Below are 20,194 nucleotides of genomic sequence, written 5' to 3'. Positions count from 1 at the left end.
CGATCAATAAACTTAACGTCTGTGTTTAAACTATAAATGTTGAGTGAAATATTTCCTCGAGAATGACTATTTCATATATTTTATTTCATCAACGCTATTTAGAGGAACACAAAGTACCATTCATGTCACCACTTTCATCCTTTGCCATTTGCATTTTATATTTTGACTCATCATCATGACACTCGATTCGTGAGTGACAGCAATGGAAATATTTTAAAAATTCAACATCTCTTTATGACCGAATATTTATTTATAATTTTCCTGAATAGAAAAAATGGAATTTAGTCGAAACTTTCAAATATTTACCGTTTGTTTCAAGTCCTGTTCAGCAGGCTCGAATTCAACTTAAATCGAAGAAAATATGTTCAAGTAATTTGATTATTTCCAATTACCTAAGATATTTTGCACATTTAAAAGTTTCCAGTCGCTTCGTCGGCTATTCTGAATATTATTAGTGAAAAGTAAGCTACTGCACAAATAATCAAATTTATCATTTTCACATTAGCAAAGAATTATCAAAAACTCTATCAAAGATATTTGTTAGGTACTAGCTAGATTAGGTTAGGGAGGGATTGCAGATTTATAATAATCCTTTCTTTCAAGATATTTTAATACTTTTTAGATTGAACTTATAGTAATAAGATTTAATCTTTCTACTGTAAGAAAAGTAAATTACGTTATTCGAATTTATTCAGAATTATTGTTACTTAAAATGTGAGAAACCAATTATTTCGAAGTAATCTTATAGAGTTTGAGTGAACCGAAATATTGAATATTCAACAAGTTTCATGTGGACAATCGAGTGGCAATCGAGTTACTCAGACAACTTGAGCATCCGAACTTGAATAGATCCAACAATAACCGAATCGGTCTTGACTTGGACTTTGCGGATTCTCAGCTATCTAATTGTAAGACGTAAAGAGCGAGTAGGGAATGTGGGAAACGAGGAGTGAAGTTAATAGAGAAGAAGAAAGAAAGTCTAACGAAAACGTGGGTCCAAGCGGTGCGTTGAACTACGTAGAATGTAGAGGAAACCAAAGGAGCCAAAGCCACCAGAGCGATGAAGAATGGATGCTGGTTTAGCAAGAGTTCAGATTTGCGCGACTCGGGTGCAATGGCCTCTTCGCTTTCGTATTCTCCTTCTCGTTGCTATAGCTACGCCCCCTAATCCCCCCTTCTAAAGCTACCTCACTTCTTTGCTTTGCTTTTATTTGAGATCCGCAGAATGGACGTCTATCACTCATATCGGTTCACGTCGATAGAGAGTTGAGATGATATCTACGTGGCATTTGCTTCTAGTTCTCTATGTATGTAGAGCACATTGATACTTCAGATAATTTAGATAGTTAATTTGACATAATCTTTGAAATATATATAATTTATATAACGAAAATATAACATTTACACATGTATAATAGTATAAGGAATTAAAAATGAATATATCTGAGTACTATTGTGCATTAGGTATCGCAAAAAAAAATATATATGTACAACAGGTGCGTAAATTCATTTATCATTAAATCCATCAAGTTTGGTTCACTAAAACGATACACCGGAATAGATGTTTTCTAAATGGTAACCGGTTGGGTAAATAGTCCCTTAAAAAGGCACTTGGGCCCGTTTTTGGGTATCCACACAGCCTGTTACACCTTCTTCATCCACACGGTGGATTCTTCACGCCCCCACCATATCCGACACGCGCCGTACTACGCTATAAGCTTAAAGGCCCTGACTTTTACGATTCTGTTCAAGTGGTCATAAAACCGAAGTTTATTGCCATCATGATTTTCAAGCATACAGACTGCCACCTGTCGGAGTCTCGCAAAAGCGAAAACTACATCAGGTCTCTTCGTCAATGGCGCCATCAAATTAAGAGCTTAATAAGTGGACTCTTTATGATTTATTAAGGCTTTGCGGCACAACTCTCAGTGGTGGACACATGTATAGAGGAAATATAGAATCAGCTACGAGAATTAGACTTCCTTATACTTAGCTTTCTCTCTCTCTCTGTTGTCCTTTGTATAATTATTAAAATCTTATTAAAGAAATAGTATTATATATATACGACAATATTAATTTTATATAATTGATATATAATAATACTATTCTGCGGCATATTCAATCTGTATATTTTTTAACGCTCAAACTACACATATATTTTGTTGTTATTTTTGCTATTATTAATTTTACCAATATGGTTATAATAATAATATATTATTAATATTTGAGCATATTATTAGAGATTTTTATTTTATTTGAATATCTCTAGAGAATTCTTTTGCTTAAAAAGTATCAGTGTATATTTCGTTATCCGATTATTCAATTGCAAAATTTCTTTCGCGCGTACACGCGCAATCCGTATCGCGTTCGGCTCGATATTCGAAAGGAACAGAAATCAAACATCCTTCACCTCTATCCTTGAGCGTGAAGTAGGTGGCTAATACCTCGGCATTCATAATGACAAGAGCGAAGCAAGAGCGAGCAAGCAAATAGCTAGGGTTGGCCCCAGAGAACAGCTTATGATGGGCATTACTCGGCTCGTTATGGAATAATTTACGAGGTGCGAACCGCGGGGGCGATAATCCAGCGACATTTACATCCCAATAAACACTCCCGATACTATAGTGTGGCGCGCGCCGTGAAGTGAGCTCGCTCGACTACCGCCTCGCGGAGTCCACTTTTACGGCTTTTTAATTGTGCGAACGTTGTCTAATTGGTCCGTAAAACACCGATGAGCCTCGTAAAGGCGTTTACGATAACATTCTTGCCATTCGTATTCACGCTCGCGCCATCAAGTGTTCCCGACGTCGGACCGGTCGCTGGGGCCTAGTGTGATCTTCAAAATAATTGAAGTGTCACACACACGATTCCATTCCGTCCCCCATATACTCCTTTTCTATTTGCGATATCACTTGTCGATCAGGTTATTCTACATCATAATGGCTTTACGACACCGTCCTCGCAATAACGAAAGATTATTACGGTTAATCGCAAGGTACCTCGTTGATGTTGGTCGTTTGAACGTCTGAATGGATCTGGCGAAGTTAGTTCGCGACGCTTTTCAGAGGTGGCGGTGCACGTATCCCCACGAACCAACGCGGAGGAGCGAAAGAGAAGGCAGAAGCATTGCGTGACGCGCGTGCCGTTCTCCCTCTCTGTCCAACTCTCTCTCTCTCCCTCTCCCTCTCACTCGCTCTCTCTCTGTCTTCTCCCCTCTCTCCCTGCCGCCCCACCTGCCCGTCCGCCTACCCTCACGCACACACACACTCTCTCTCTCTCTCTTCTTCTCTTTCCTCACGGGCAACGTGACTATACCCATGGTACCCTCGTAGTTGGTGGTAGGGATCCGCGGGGCGGCGCCTAGCCGCTCATGGGCGTCGTTCCGACTTGGAACTACTTTTGCACGGCGTAGGAACTTTCATGCCATGGCAGAGCGGTATTCGTGACGAATTCAATTCTGATTGGTCCTTAAGCATAACCTCCTCCCTTAGCGACCCGTTCTCCCTCTTCGCCGCTATCTCAACACGCTTCGCCGTTTCGTCTCACTCTTAGCTGCTACAATTGCGCATAGCGTTCTCTCTTTCGTACCTCTACCTTTCTCTCTTTCACCTTCTTTTCCGTTTCTGCTCGCACCTCCACGTCTTCTCGTCCCTCTTTCTCTCTCGTTCACTCTCCTTCTCTCTCTCTCTCTCTCTATTTTCCATCTCACCTCTTTCCTTTCTTCGTATCATGACGAACAATTATTTTCTCTTTCTTTTTCACACCGTTTTATCTGCTCACGCGCCTTGAATGTGACGCGCACGGCGAGCGCGAGTACGAATTTAATCTGGCGGCACGTCGTTGAGTTAGTGGAACGCTCGATAGGGGGCGCTGAGGAATCGTATCACGGGCGAAAGAGGCAGAGAATAGATCGAGTGGGAGGGAGAGAGCGAGTATCGCCGAGAGGTGGAGCGAGACAGAAGCAGAGGGTGAGAGAGCAATTGTGGGGGGGAACATTGGGGGTGGAAGAGGGGGACAACAACGACGATAGAGAGAGCGAGAGAGAACTCGGTTATCGTACCAGGAGGGGGATGGTATATGAGAGACGAGGAGGGACATACCTCCGATCTCCGTCAGGACGCAGTACTCCCGAGGAAGAGTACGTGCGAGTGAGAAGCAACAATCGCACGAATGACAAGGAGTGACTGTGACAGAGCGAGCGAACGGGCGTACGCGAGCGAGCGAGAGAGTGTGAGGAGGGACGGCGGCTGGTGGAACGGAGAAGGAAATTCGGGAGAGAGGTCGGACTACGAAGAAGAGAGAGACAAAACGAGGTGAACGAGCGAGCAAGAGACGGACGGCGCGTACAGAGTGGCGGTACACGGGGCGCGAGAAAAGCGGTAGTGTGCCGTGGACCACCGCACTGGCATACCGTGGTTCGTTACGATCCCCATCGTACTCCGACTCATACCGGACCTCCTCTCACAGTCATCAACGAAGTCGCAATACGACAAGTGCTAGTGCAGTGCGGACTGGCCCCCTCTTGATTTCGTAAGAGATTGACTGGCTTTCCCGAGCCACTCCTGACCGAATCGCGAAATTGTATATTATCAAAGAGAAAGAAAAAGCCGTCTGCGAGGGTGGCTGTCGCGTGCCGGCTGACCGAATCGTCGCCGGGCGCGCACGCGGCAGAGAGAGAGAGAGAGAGAGAGAGAGATCCACAGGCAGTTTTATAGCTCGTCTTATTACCCCGGTTTATTGCATCGTAACGGTTTAACGATCATCGCCTGTTTTCACAGTCGAGACCACCGGTTTATGCTTTCGCCCGCTAGCGGTAACCATAACAAGACCATAAAAGCCCCCGCCACCAACCATGAGACCCATTCTGAATTACACTCTTACGGCCTACTGACATTGACACTCCGGGTGTGTAACCGGTGCTATACCTACCGATGACTTTTATGGCCTCTTAAAACGGTTTAATGCTCGTTTATTCGTCCCCCCTGTCAACGTTTTCACCTATCGCCGCCCGCGTCGAACAAAACGTATCGCTACCTTAGGCGTTTATGTTTCGCCCGGTAAATCAAAAGGTGATAGAAGATCAAAGGTCTAATTAGCGTCCGTACGATCCGAGGGAGTCATCCTCCGATATCATCGGACACGGACTAGCGAACTTTGGCTAGCCACGTGCGCTCGATGTAATCGCAAAGCTATCTTCAACGCCGACTCCTTCCGCTCCTGCCATTATTTTTTTTGTGTGCCGGTGTTTTAGTGCAAGTGATCCAAGATACCCGGAGTAATGAACTCGTATTTTGAGCAGACAGCGGGCGGCTTCTACGGAAGCCACCATCATCAAACGGGAGCGGCGAGTCAGCATCATGATCCGGCCACTGCCGCGGCATATCGAAGCTTTCCGCTCGGGTTAGGTATGTCGCCTTACGCATCGACGCAACATCATCATCACACGTCCTCCTCGTTAGGGATACATCCAGGTGGTGGCACCAACACGAGACCACCCCAAGACTCGCCGTACGATGCCAGCGTAGCGACGGCCTGCAAGCTTTACTCGACGACACCCGAGGCAACCGGCCACACCACGTCCTCGTACTCGACCACAGCGACGAAAGACTGTAAGCAACAGGATCAAACGTCGGCCCATCAAAATGGTTATGCCGCGGCGATGGCAGCGGCGGCGGTTAAGGATGTCTGGCAATCGGCTACCTCGGGCGCGAACAGCCAGAGTAACTCGGTCGTACGTCCCTCCGCGTGTACCCCGGAAAGTACGAGGGTCGGTAGCTACGGTGGCCTAGTAGGCGGCGATCCGGCATCGAGTCCGGGCAACAACAGTTCGTCAAGATCCCTCACGTCGTCCTGGAACACCTGCAGTTTGAACTCGTCCGCGAGTCAACCGGTCGCCACGCAACTGCATCAGCAACCCACCGCCAACCATACCTTCTACCCCTGGATGGCTATAGCAGGTGAGTTTGCATTCATAAATGCTCTCTCATACGACTATTATCGTAACAGCCGCGATGAAATATAGGAGCCGCGCCGTAGTTAGGGGAGAGCGACCACGTGGTCGGGAAGGCGTGGTGGATCAGGCCTGCCTGTCTGGTTCTACCAGACTAAATTGTTAAAATTGCTTCCACGCGATCAAATTACCTAGAAGTTGCGCGGAACGAGATTATAGACCGAGAACGTTCCGTATGCATTCGCGAATAAATTCGAACGAATGGAAAATTTTCTATCGCGCCCGTGTAAACAGGATGAGTTATTTCGTCGTTACTTTGCTTTAAAAACAACGCGTGCGGAAGAAAAAAAAAAAGGAGAAGCGGAAGGTGTAGATCCCGCTCGTTGAATGTAGCTTTTCACCGTACCCGTGTCGAAACCGATGGAATTTTTCGCGGGGTCTATTTGTGCGCCGTTTTGAAATACGGCGTATCCATCATGAAACCCGAGACAACAGATTTATTGTCGTTGAGAAACTAAAAGTTCCATTGCTTTTGGTCGAATAGACGTGACAAAAAGGTTGACGGTAACTGACGTTGACACGCAAGAGTAGTGTGCAAAATGACGTGTTAAATTATCGTTCTTGCGATTAATATATATATATATATATATATATATATATATACATGTGTGTGTGTGTGTGTGTGTGTGTAATTTGAAGTTTGTCTCACGTAGGGAGAAAAAGAGACGAAAGGAAGCGGGAAAAAGAGAAAGAGAGAGAGAGAGGGTTGATCGTCATTTCTACTTTAAAAATAATGAGCGATATTTGTAGGTCCCGATTCCCAGACGCATTTTATAAATTGTAAATCTTACAACGCGTTCCTGCGCGAGATATGAGTTTTTCATTTTCACGTGGTACAATGTTAATGCGCGCGCGCTATGTCGCGGAAAATCGGCCGTGTACCTCGACAAAATTATGTCTGGTAGATAGGTAGAATGGAGTCAAGTGCGTGTAAAATCGTTGGGTACGCCGGGTATAATGGGGAAGCCCTCGTCCAATTGGAGGTTCAAGTGCCTTCCTCGCTGTACTCACCCCTCCGGAACCCCGAATTCCGGTAGTCAGCTGTTTCTAGCGATGTCTTTGTCCTGCTCATTGCGAGAGGGATATTCCCGAATGGCCTTCTGCTTCGCCGTTGGCAGTTATATATGTAATCATCGAGGCCTCACGGGTTCTGTCGCATCTTTTCGGTAAGAGTGCTTCTTTTACCAGCTCAGCTGAGATCCTAGATCCCTAGCTAGTGCTTCTTTTTTGCTATTCCTGCCCTTCTCTTTTTTCTCCTAGTCGCCTCTGGTTCTTCCTTCATCTTTCTTTAGCGAAAATCTCCTTCTTGCACCCTTCGATCCGGTTTAAGGCCTGTCTATTTTATTTTTTCTTCATTTTCTATCACAAGGGACCTTCTTCCCCTCCCCCCCCCCTTCCCTCTCTCTCTCTCTTTCTTTATATATACAAAAGAAAGAATCGTTTCAGGAGGCACCCAACACGGTTCGATGAATTCTGTTGTCCACCTTTGCAAAGAAAGAGTTATTTTCCATTATAAAAAAAAAAAACATAATTCGCGCATGCAATGACCCGTCGTATATATTATCATTATTATTTACGTTGTAAGTCAATATACACGCTTTCTCAGCTACATTCAACATCACTGATTTGCTGCGAAAGGTATGGGATCCGCAATAGAGTTTATTTGATTAATTCGAGGTTTTGGATCATTAATTATCGGCTACAAATTAACTCAGCGATACGTGGAATACAGCGCTCACCGTGGCAGGAATTGTAGGAATGGAAAAAGGTAATTGATTGACCGTATACTCATAGAGCAGGTTCTACGCACTCACGGCTTGAAAGTCATTGACTCATTTCGCACTCCCCCGGCAATGTCTTTGACGTTGTGTGTGTGTGTGTGTGTGCGTGTGTATCGGTAACCTACAGAGATTCAGATCTGAACCATATGGGAAATCGCGTAACGAAGATTTATTGATGCAAATTTATTTCGTCATAAATTACTATCTGCGACTATAAATATAGAGCCATTAATATCTATTAGCATTTTTTACCGTGTAATACAATAAATAAATGTCTCGTCTTATAACGTCGATTTTAGAAAATTAGTTTACGCTTTACGGCTTTGGTAATATTGTACGTATAAACGTACACACATTTTCTTTTAATAGATAAATCAATAAAAAAATATTACTTAGTCTCACGTTATGTGGAAAGAAAACGTTTCTTTATACTCAATATAAAAAGGGTAAGGTCAGTTATAAAAATTAAGTTAAAGAACCCTATATTATTTTGTCAATAAACAGTCTGTAAAATCCAATCGTGAGAGATACATCTTTCTTTATAGATCTGGCTCACTTTCTCGAAGTATCCCCGAACAATATTTATGACTCCTCATTGAGGGGTTGGCTACGTCTATAGGGTAATTAGAGGGCGCGAGTGATAGAGGCTGGGGGTGCTATCTAGACACCTCTTCATTCGAAGCCATTGAGAGCGAATCTTTTTTGCCGTGCACATCTGAAAAATGGGCCTTTTTAAAGCTTCATTAAAAGGCGTGCGATAGACCGATACAGAAATATTTATCAAGCTAAATATGTCCAATGGATATACTGCGCCGATAGCTTCGCAGTTTTTATTCTTAAAGCTTCCATTTACTTCCTTTAATATATTTTTTTTTAATGTTTAAATAAAAGCATAATTTCATTTATAAATGTTTTGTATATTTTTTATATACACAATTCGCAAGTGAAGAAATATAGCAATTTTCATTGAGAAGAAATATAAAGAAGACAGCCAATAATAATTTATATTTCAATTTGCTTTCACGAAAATGACAATAAAGTCATTGTTTAGGTAACAAGAAAGAAAGATGCAAAAGATACCACTTGGCTATTTTACTTCAGTTGTTGGCAATATGGCAAAAGCGATACTCAACGGACCTTGAACTCCATTGGATTCCCGCGTAAAAGCCACGTGGTGCACGCGTCGTTCTCGAGTTGGAAATGAGTATAGTGCTACTTTCTACAGTACGACGGTTGCGAGTAGGTGTTACGTACCTCGGGGAGCAACCTCGTTCAATATAAAGCAGCTAGGAACAACGCTGTAACCGTAACTTTGACGTTTACGACGACGAAATCGTGGCTTAGCTCGTTTACCCCTCCTTCTTGTGAGCCCCTCGCTTGCTGCTATGGCCGTTTACGAGGCTTGTCGGTAATACAGAGCTCTGCTTTCGTATCGACGAAGATCAGCTCCGATCTTAGTGCATCGTGAGGATTCCCCTATACGAGCACACACAGAGTCCTGTTTAGATTTAGCATCTGTAATTCATTAATATTATTATTATTTACAAAATCGAAAACAACGTTACGTATAATTTACTTCTGGGAACATTTTCGAATGATTATGCGTGCAAAAAATTTTTCGTTCTTTCCTTTTTACATGAAATTTGAGTTTTCGTCGAAAAATTAAGTACGTTAAATAGTTAAGACATAAAATTAATTTTTGTTACTTTCTATGATCTTACGTCACTTTCCGGACAGAACATAGATTTTTTCGCGTCGAAAACTTGACACTTCGGAGATAATTAAATCATCGATGATTGATGATTCAAATATCGTTCATACACTATTTGAAAGTGCCTCTAAAGCATTATGCCGTTTCGATTGAAGTGATTATCGAAGCGTGTCAGATCTGGTAATAAACCGGATATGTATAAATACCGCAACTGACATTTATTATCGCATTCTTTATCGATTCAAGTGTAAAGCCCATGTTATTGTCATCCAACAAAATAACCGGGTGGTCCCTGTCTTGTCAAGTAAATGACTTTTCTCTCTCGATTTCTTCACTCGTTGTAGAACTTTCGCCAAGTTCTAAAACAAAAGGGATGCAGCGTTTAATATGAAACTCAATCTCGCCGTGTTTACTGTAGCTTTATGAAGTCATATTAATTTATATATCAGACCGTCATTTTCTTTATACGTGATGCATGATACCAAGGAATCGCTCGTTGAGAACATTGATCCTAAAAATATGGGACTTTTCAACGGACATCTTCAAATCGAGTTCTGCCGTTTTATGAAAAATCGAGGAGAATTATGCGATAGATATCCGTCGAGTGCAGGCATGCATGTTGCACACCGGTCATCGGGTCTCCTCGACATATACAGAAGTATACGAAAGATACAGGCACCACGCATAGCATGGACACTCACACTATAGCGTCGCGATCTAAAGAGGCAGTCCAAGTGGGTGCATTCTTCATACACGAGGCACCGTAGAGAGTTCCTTCAATGTGTTGCTTCGTTGGCCCGGATGAAGCATGACGTACGAGCCTCTCCGTATGACTTACTACGCCCTTTTCCCTTCTCCACGCCCTCCGTTCCTTCGTACTGTTCGGTCGAAAAACATTGGTGCCTCAAAAAAATACGCGCTCTTTAATTGCAATATGCATTCTTCGGCGGGGAAGAATGGGTAGGAGTGAAAACAGGTTTGCCGCACTTCCACTAATAGAATATTTGCGGAAAAAGGTACGTTATATACTGTCGCGTCATACGTCCTAAATTCTAAATGTCCAAGAACTGAAAGACCACGCGAATATAAAAGAGAAAATATATTTAACGCTTCTTATTATCATCGTTCTCGCGAAAACTCCCGTATCTTGTTCCTATCCTTGTTCTCTTCTCTACGAATGATACATCGGAAGTTCACCCTGTACTTGTAATTTCCACCACTCTGACGAATTGGAAAATTCATCAAGGTTATGACCGAATGAGTGCGATATATAAGTATAAATTCCACGCAAAGCGATCGTAATTAACGGAGTCCGCCATTTTTCTTCGCGTTCGTTAATGGCCCCCATTAAGAATATACGCTTATTAATGTAACATCACGTTGTTTTCTTCCGTTGCGCTTTTTGCGCAATAACCGTACTCATTATAACGTTTATTGTACGCTCGAGTTTTATATATTTATATCTGTTCGGTGAAAAAAAAAAACCAATGACATTAGAAAATTATATGTCATTAAGCAGGATGCGCAAAAAACAAAAAGCGAGGACATGGCGTCACGAGCGATTAGGAACACAACAATTTTCATAATTCTCGCGGCGTAATACCATCGTGAGTCGACCGATCGAGAAATTAATGTTGTATCCAGCGAGGTAGACTAGTTTGAAGCCCAATCACGGCGTCATCAACTACGAGATGCGTATATACAGGTACAGTATGTATGTATGTCTCGCGTACCTTTCGCATTTTAATATAAGCGTCGCCTCGCGACCAATCACGCTGTTCGCGCTGCACATAGCGGCTGACTTAAGGTGTAATCTTTGATCGATCGTATCGCTCGCGTCCTGTCCCACGTCTCGCTCCTTCCTCTCGTAACTAGTAATTTTAACCCGCATGGTGCTTCTCGAAGGACTTCAGCGAGCTTGTTATTATTATTATTATTTAGGTCTTGCTAAACCTTTTGTAAGTAATAAAATAATTATACAATATAAAACATTGCCTCGTCTATTCTCATGCTCGTCTATTACGATTCTCTCTCTCTCTCTCTCTCTCTCTCTCTCATTTTTCCGAGGTGATTCTTGCACCTTACTTGCACAAAATTATAAATTCCTGTAATTTATAATTCGTGCGTGATTTTCATATCGTTCATTAATACCATGAAATGCGTCGGTTGCTTTGCGTTGCCTCATTTACAATATATTCGGTTCGGTTATTTCCTCAAAATATTATACGACGAGGCGTATATTCTGTTAGCTATAAACTTCTCAAGAAGTTACACGAGCTCTTCGTCACCGGGTTTTCGCGAATTACGATGAAGAAAATAAGTGTAGATACGTGAGCGTAAGCGTAACGCGCGCGGCGTTGAGAGGTTCTGATCAGTACGTTCCGCCGCCAGTGTAGCAGCTACCTGCCAGGACTCTCAATTTGATGGACGAGCCGTTCGCATGTACAATTCGTACATGCCGGCTTAGCTCTATATACTGACAATAGTCATGCATCTTGTTATTTTGCGAATTCTATACCGCGGAAGTTATCATTAAAGCCTGCTCTGCATTTTGTCGTGGCGCTTGATCGAAGAACATTTTTTCAGAAATTTGCATTCGATCATATATACGACGGACATTACCACGGTAATTCATTTTATCCGCAATCAAATCATGCCAATTAAATCTCGCATTCATTTCCGTGAAACACGTGTATTAGAGAAATATAGCCTTGGATCGTAGCAACGTTTCCTTCCATTTTTACAAATCCGATTGGAATTAGAAATAATCGCTGTTGCAAACAGATGTTTAAAAAACCTGAAAAAGAAAAATTCAAAAGACGCACGTGTCGGTGAGACACGTGCATCTTTTGCATATTTTTTTTTCAGGTTTTTTTAATTTTGCGAAAATACGGTACAAGAATCACCTCTACACATATAGGCTGAAGTTACCGATATTTGCTACCATTTTGTTGTGTGTGAGCGCGCGCCCGTGCGAGTGTGTTGCGTGCTCCAGGTTGAGATAATACATACTTTGGGTCAGCCATGGCTCCGTAGGTATGAAGAACGTGTTTAGTTGCTCGGCGATCGGAACGACTATACACCGCAACAGACAAAGGCTACGTCTAGTTGTGGCCGCGAGGAAGGATGATGGGTACACGGTAAAATAATTGAATCGAGAAACGTTTTTGCGCGCATTTTCCACGGTTCTTGCCCGTCGGTTATGGATAAAGATATTACACCGAGCGTTTTCGTTTTCCCGCCGGGGAAAAAAAAAAAAACACAAAAATCACAGAGAGACTCACGTGGCAGACTTCATTTCAGCGTGTAACTTATGGGGCGCACCTCGCACGGTCGGACTCGCACTGACAGCAACACGAAAAACACTCGAGGCACGTTTTTTTTATTCGCCTCGTTTCTGTTTCTTCTTTTCTTCCATTTTTCTTTTTTTTTTACTTTTCTCCTCAATTCTTCTTTCGTCTCACGTAGCGCCATTCGCCGGGGCGGATTAAACCGCGTCTGTATTCAATTAATGCGCAACGACGTAATCGGGTCTGTTAATACCCGCCGACAGTGTTCCACATCCATAACTCACGGAGCATTTTTTGCGTCCGGCAAACTTGCCCACCGTTCTTCCCGTCTCTGCCTCGATGGGCGGCCATTACGGATAGCACCTGCCACCCTGACTGCGACCTGACCACAATGCCTTATAACCATCGCCTCCATCATTGGGGAAAGATTCTCGATAGTCTGCGGCGACGATTTTCAGCAACGCGGACAAAAGTTAACTGCGGATTGCTATTAACGCATCGCCGGGCAAATATTTCATTTGGACGAATGCGTCACCAGTGGAAAAGGCAAATATGGAAGCGCTTCGTGCGTAAAAATCTTCGCAAGTTATAATCGTTATAACCGTTAACGANGGGGGGGGGGGAGGGGTGCTTTAATTGCTTCGGTCGCATTATATTGAAACTGTGAATGAGCGATCCGTGCGATGCGCCAAGATTCTAATCAAGAATAGCTCTTCGCGCGCTAATGAAAATGTATGGCGCGCGCGGGCGTTTGTAGTGCGAAATTACGTATTCGTCACGTGTGTCAGTTTTATCGGTATGCGTAGAGAGTGCGTCAAAGAGAGGGAGGCGCGCGCGGCAGATAGTCGGCAACATTGTGTAGCGATTAAGCGGCCGAGTTGAAGCATTATGTAACTCCGCGACGTCACGTTGCCCGAGTAACACATGCATACGCGGGCGCGCGCGTGTGCGCGCGCACACACGTAGAAAAGTTATGACATATTGCCGCCGCGACATATTTATTAAACGTTACGGACGATATTAGACTGGCGCGAACCGACATTACGGGGCTTAGGTACGGACAAGCATTCGTTGGGCACCATTAGCGGCGATAATTTATAGCTACTGAACTGTCTAGAGAGAGCTGCCCTCCGTACGCCTTCGCGTACTTTTGCATTTCATTGTTTCCGCGGACCTTTGTCTCCGACATGCTGGTATACGTACGTATATTCGGCCAAATCTCTCTTTTTCTCTTTCTCTCTCTCTCTCTCTCGCAATACTCTCTTATAAGTGCGAGCAACGATACGTTGAAAGATAATATCCTCGGCTCAACTTTACGCGATGTTATATTTGTTAATTAATTAAAACACGCAATATCTATATTTCTGGGTGTTTCGTCGTCACGATTATTCGCGAGGCGCGATTCTCGGGAAATACAGTACAGAGTGTCGGCTTGATTATTCGTCGAAGAGAGTCGAGGGAATCATCATAGAGAGTATAACAGTTAGCACACTGCAAGGTTATTCGCCGGCTTATTAGAAACGGCGATATACTAACCACAACAGGACTTTTATTTCACCGAGCAGGTTTTCTTTAGGAATGCACACGGTCATTTGTTTGATTTATGAGCCGGTTATGAGTACTCTTGCTTCTGAGCTGCGCTGTGTTCTGCGTTCCGAAGCGCCCATGTTTTCACAACTGTCTTTGAATTTGCGTGCGGAATTTCAGATGTTTCTTACGCCGTAAGAGCGATCGATAAATTCGAATGTCTGTATTTCGCGCTGTTGGAAAATATCCAAGGGAAATGAAACAGATGAGATTAATATCGAACAAATTGGCCGCTAAATTAATTATTAGATATGTTAATTAGAAATATCTGTACAAATTGGCACGTGTCTAGTATTTCGCAAAACTGTAGCACCAAAGTAGACGCCTACGACAGAAACACACACACACATATACACACACATGGAAAAGAGGTGCTCCAGATTTGCCTTCATTCCTTGCATATTTTATCTAAATCCAGGTCAGAAGAATTATGATTATGATTTTTCAGCACAAGTACCGCTGTAAATAACAGCATAAAAACTCCCCATCGGCGACGCTCGTGTCGGGGACACGAGCGGTTGCGTAAGATTTTGGATATTACTTCTAATTCGCCGTTGCTTGGCGATAAAATTCACGGGACAGCCATATCGGCACGTTCGTCCTCCGATACTGTCATTTGACACGAGAAAAAGAGAAGCGCCGACACGAAACTAATACCATCAAAAGCACACTGATATCCCTCGGCTTTCCCCGGCCTCGGTGTAAACGGCGCCTCTATAGTGCGACACGACGGCAAAGGAACCGTTAGCTTCTTTTTTTTTTTTTACCGAAAAAGACATAAAACGGACGACGGCCGAAGCCGACGACAATGAACATAGCTGTTACTTTCTACCTTCTTTAGACCCACCGCACCGATCCATTTGAGTCCGTCCTGTCCACAGTTCTCAGCCAGTCTAACTCAATCCGCCGTTGACGCCTCATCGATCGCCGCCTCTTACTGAGAATTGTGAAGCCACGAATTCGCTTTTGCTTTCGAACCATACGCGCTCGTCGAATTCTCCTTATCACGCGATCCGTCGAGTTTCACATCTGTGCGTCCGTACAACGGCGGAGCGGAGCGAGAATGCGTATCGGGGAAAATCGTTAAAAAAAGGCAAGTTCATATTTTGAAGGGGGCGAGGAGGTGAGAAAGGGGGTAAAATTACGTGCGTTTTCTCAGTGCGGGGAGAATTCGTTTCGCTTCACGAGACAGTACGAGTTACCGATGTTCGCTGTCGCGAGATCGCTTCGTGTGTTCGTCCGGATGGAAGAAGCAGTGTCGTATTCATGATTCGGGCGCGACGGTTACGAGATTATTAATTAATCAACCGGGAGCCGATTTGAGCCGGCAAGGCAGAGAGGAGGGAGTGACGTTTAATACATTCGAGGGCCCGATCGAACGGAAACCAAATCGCACAAGATATTGGAGAGTATCGACGCAAATGCATTGCGTTCCGCCCACGAAGATTTACGACGCGGCGGGCCCGGCGTGCGGAGAGTGTAGTTGGAAGCGCACTAGTCGGCGCGCACATGCGCGCAAGAGAAGTGAGCCGCAAAAACGGGTTTTACAAGCGCGATTTGAATCGAGGCGAGCGGCGCGCACGGAGCCGGAGCCCCGGTGATAATCAGTATCGTTCATCAGCTTTGTGTTCGGCTATACGAATTCTCGGCTTCTTCTTCGGCCCGCGAGCGTCGCGAATCAAGCCTTACATAACATGGTGGGGTGGGTGGTCTGCGGCTCGGAAACACCTCTTTCAGCTCCCACCACGCGAACCTGCATAGGCATAATCAGCGCCCGGTGGAATATCCTTAAAGGTCCCGCGATGTATCTTCCAAGTAGCAATTTTCTCTTTTCGCGTGCTTATCTCCGCTTGATAAAAATTAAAAACGATGCCTGGCGTGATAACATCACCCCCCCCCCTCCCCGGTGGTGGTTTCTTCTGACATGGTGCGCCTTGGCACGCAGATTTTTGCATTTTTCCCATTGCCCGCCGGTCGTCCCGGAGCTTTCCCGAGGCCGACGGTTTGCCGAAAACCTGCGCTCTTCCTCACTCGATATCCAAGCGGGAGCTCCCGCAACGCAAAAAAAAAGGGTACGCACACGCGCGTGCGTTGTCCACGCGGGGCGAAATTTCGTGTCTTGCGACCTATTTTCCCCGTCTCGATGTATCGCACCGATGAGTTTCGCGGATATCACGCGAAAGCCCGCCGCCGCATCCTGTAATTTCCCGTATTAATGCGCGCCCATACAACGACGTTGCAATATATGTGCGCGCATATAATTTGCGGATACCCGTGTGTTGCCCTATGCCGCATCATCGTGCATCGGAATTGGTATTCAGACTGTTGATCGCTCATTACTTACTCTCCGTAACTAAAATTACACCTCTCACGTTTTCTCTCGTCCAACCATCCACATCGACGCCGGCGACGGCGGCGGCGTCGGCGTACGCTCTGTATACGCACACACGCGACCGCGGCCGCCCGTGCATGCGGACGTTTCCTGACACGCATATCTCCTTCGGACGGATCCACAGACGTGTCTCGTCTCCCGACGATGACGTTGCGAGTCTTCTGATAATAACAAGCCCGAGCGGCCCGCCGGACATCCCCGGCGGATTCTTCCTCGAGGTGGAGCTCCGCCACCGGGCCGGTGCTCCGTCGTCGCTCAAAATCCTCGTGAGAGCAGAAGCGAGCGGGAGCGTAGAGCTAAATGCCAATTTGCCTGCGCTCGAGACTTGAAATTTGCCCGAAACGAGAATGCTGGTTTCGGTGTGTGGACGTGTTGTTTGGCGCGCGCGCGTATTCGCGAGAGATCTGGTTCTCGCTTCTCGAGATGGTGCGATCCTCTTCTTCTCTCTCTCTCTCTCCTCCGTGAACGTACGCCCTGCATATGGTCGAAAAACTAGTCTTTGTTTCGTTCCTGCTGATACATCCCTTCGCGTGCGAGTATCCACCGTCTCTCTTTCTCGATTCCCCGCGTGATTCTCCCTCTCGTGTGTTATTAATCATTTCTGCATTCGCGTTTTCTTAATCCCCCGTCCTTCCCCCACAGTCGGCCGCCTTTTTTCTTCTTTTCTCTCTCTTTCTATCTTTTCTTTTTTTTCCTCTCGTGCGTATACCGTATACCGTACGTTTCTCCCCGGTCGTCACAAAATACGCGCTCTCTTCTTTGTTTTTACACCACTCTCTCTCTGCTTTGCTGTCTCTCTACGCCCCATCTTCTCTCCCGCACTTCTCCACACTCATTATCGTTTCGGCTCGGTCGTTTTGCTCCTGTAACCGCAGATTCGATATTTTCTTTTTCCCTCGCGGTACAACAGCCAATCCTTCTCTCCTTCATTGTGTTTTCGCGTCTCGGCTCTTCCTCCTACCAATCGTGCTTCCTCTCCCCTCCTCGTCTTGTTGCCGTTCTCTTTTATCTTCTTTTCCTTCTTTATTTCTCTTTCTGCGCGCGTACTAAACTTCTCTGCCTACCTACCGCGCGTATCTATATGAGGGAATCGAATCTTGGATGCTACGGAAAACACAATATGCAGAGAGAAAGAGAGAGAGAGAGAAAGAAAGAAAGAGAGGTGGCGGAATGTAAACCAGTTATGCCGTGTACACCCTTTGGTTAAACCAAAACCGAGTGGTTTTATAGCACCGATCTGTCTTGCCGTGCTATAACGAGTTCGTGACTCGACATAATACGATAACCCCACCCCAAAAGCGTTGGACTCTCGCACGGAATCGCAGGAGCGCGCTAGAAGCGGCGGCGGAGAGCGGGGTAATAAAGAGTGCGTGGCGGAAGAGACGACAAACTGCCGGCCGCGGCTCTTCTTCATCATACGTAGAGAAATAACGCCCGTGGCTGGTGCTTTTCGCGCGCCTAACAGTCGTTAGTCGATCTTAGGGAGGCGATACGGGCGCGGATTTTAATATATCGAACTCTCCTGCCGAATTTACGGCTCTCTCTATGCTAAGTACGAAATAGCGGATTTCGCCGGGAGATATTATCATTATAATCTAAATTGAAGGTATTATAAATTAATAGCTAATGATAAGTATCTTAATATATTGCATTCGCGCAAGGTTGCGGAAATTGCTACAAGAAATGGGAGGATGAGGGATGTGGGTAATAAGGAATGCATAACGGAAGAGAGGGCAAACCGCCAACAGTGGCTCTTCTTCGGCCCTGCCAACCGAGAATATTCTTCACCGAGCCACTTGTGTATCCGTAATTGCATCCTTTCACTCATAAAGTTAACATTACGCTTTAATTATCCGGGAGATTTGTAACGAGAGTATAACAAGAGTGTGCAATTCAATTCTTAATGCGCGAGCGTAAAATTGTCCTCACTGTCGCATTCTTATTGTTGCATTTTAAGTGTCCAACGATCCTTTTTGAACATGCATATATATATATATATATATATATATACACACACACATATATATACACATGCACAGATATTCACCCTCTGGCTGAAATAGTGTGCATATACTGAGAACCTATATACTGTGGAAATAATTATTGCAAATTCCGGAATTATAATAAAACGAAAGCCAGTATTCCATGAGATTATTGAATAATGATGAGGCGGCGGTAGGGCCTTGTCGACTCCCCGGGTCTTTTTCCAGTATCCTACAGTAATCGTGTACCGCAGAACGTGCAGTATGGTCCTTATAATATAAGAATGTCTAAGCAACATTCATAATGACGATCATTATGATAACAACGCCAACGATAATGATATATTATTTCGCGGTAGATAATCTCCTCACTCAGGTACTCTTCGATAAATCTCCGGATTAATACGCGATTTCATCGGTACTGCTTATATGATGTTCAATTCATACAAGTCTCACGCGACAAATGTGGCATTTAGTGTTTGTCGAAGAATTACACCGAAGATAAAAACACCTGTGGGTTGACGAAGCCTGTTATTATTTCAATTGTCATAATTGTTTCCCGTGATGCACGGGTGCGTTTCGAAATATGCCAACGATATCGCTGCTGAATTGAAAATTATACATCTCAATTTTTACTTTATCAGTCACTGCATATTTCGTCGGAACTATTGTTTTAAATATATTCTTCTTTTCCGTATCTTTTCATTGAATTATGTTCACTTGTCTTACGTTAAGATAGTTGCGTCGCAGAATGTTGGATTTTCAGTGGCAATGTCTCCATATCAGTTGATATCGTAGTAATTTTTCATTAAAATCCTAAATGTTGTTCAGAAGAAGTTGAAAATAGGGATTTTATTCATTTCAAGGAATACATATAAAAAGTATGACTTTTAGTTGCGATTATTTCAGCTTCCGAGCGGTCGATCGTTTTATAATCGCGCTAATAATTAAGTCATATTTAAATCTGTATATAGTGCAAGTTTCACAAAATTCTTAAAAAATTTTATGCTACAGCTATTTCAAACGAGACGGTCGCCACACATTGAACGTGCATTACCTCGACATATTGTGCAAATTCAGCTGGAAGCCGGTGATTTCCCAAAAATCTACTCTCGCGAAAGAAAAATGATGAACATCGCGACACACTGGCGATGATGCGGCATAATAATTGTCACAAACATGAAACGACATTTACCTCACCTTCAAACTTAACATAATGAAAGACTAGCCGTCGAACTTTGATTACTTTTCCGCGAAGTAGTAGTAAGCGTCCACGTGCGATTATTTGTAGCGAAGAAAAACTTATAAAAGTGCTATCGCAATCAAGTATCTCCATCGAGGAAGGCGCGTGCGCGCTTTACAGCTGGCGTACCAAAGAATACGGGTATAAACATTATCGGAAGATACACATGCGAGGGACAAAGCACGCATTGGGGGGGGG

At 44.3% G+C, this 20,194-nt stretch overlaps 1 protein-coding gene across 2 annotated transcripts in view; it reads left to right on the top strand.

Moving 5' to 3' along the window:
• Nucleotides 1–4,663: 4,663 nt before the first annotated feature.
• Nucleotides 4,664–20,194, top strand: part of LOC106750489 (homeotic protein ultrabithorax-like) — a 76,136-nt gene continuing 60,605 nt past the window's right edge. For both annotated transcript variants that reach the window (XM_014630865.1, XM_014630864.1), the window contains exon 1: nucleotides 4,664–5,957. In XM_014630865.1, the coding sequence (XP_014486351.1) occupies nucleotides 5,279–5,957 (679 nt within the window). In that variant the 5' untranslated portion in view covers nucleotides 4,664–5,278. The remainder of the gene's footprint in view (nucleotides 5,958–20,194) is intronic.

This window comes from Dinoponera quadriceps, unplaced genomic scaffold (assembly GCF_001313825.1).
Source record: "Dinoponera quadriceps isolate SergipeBrazil2010 unplaced genomic scaffold, ASM131382v1 scaffold5809, whole genome shotgun sequence".
NCBI lineage: Eukaryota > Metazoa > Arthropoda > Insecta > Hymenoptera > Formicidae > Dinoponera > Dinoponera quadriceps.
The sequence above is the reverse complement of the archived record's forward strand: the minus strand, read 5'-3'. Positions and strand labels throughout refer to the sequence as shown.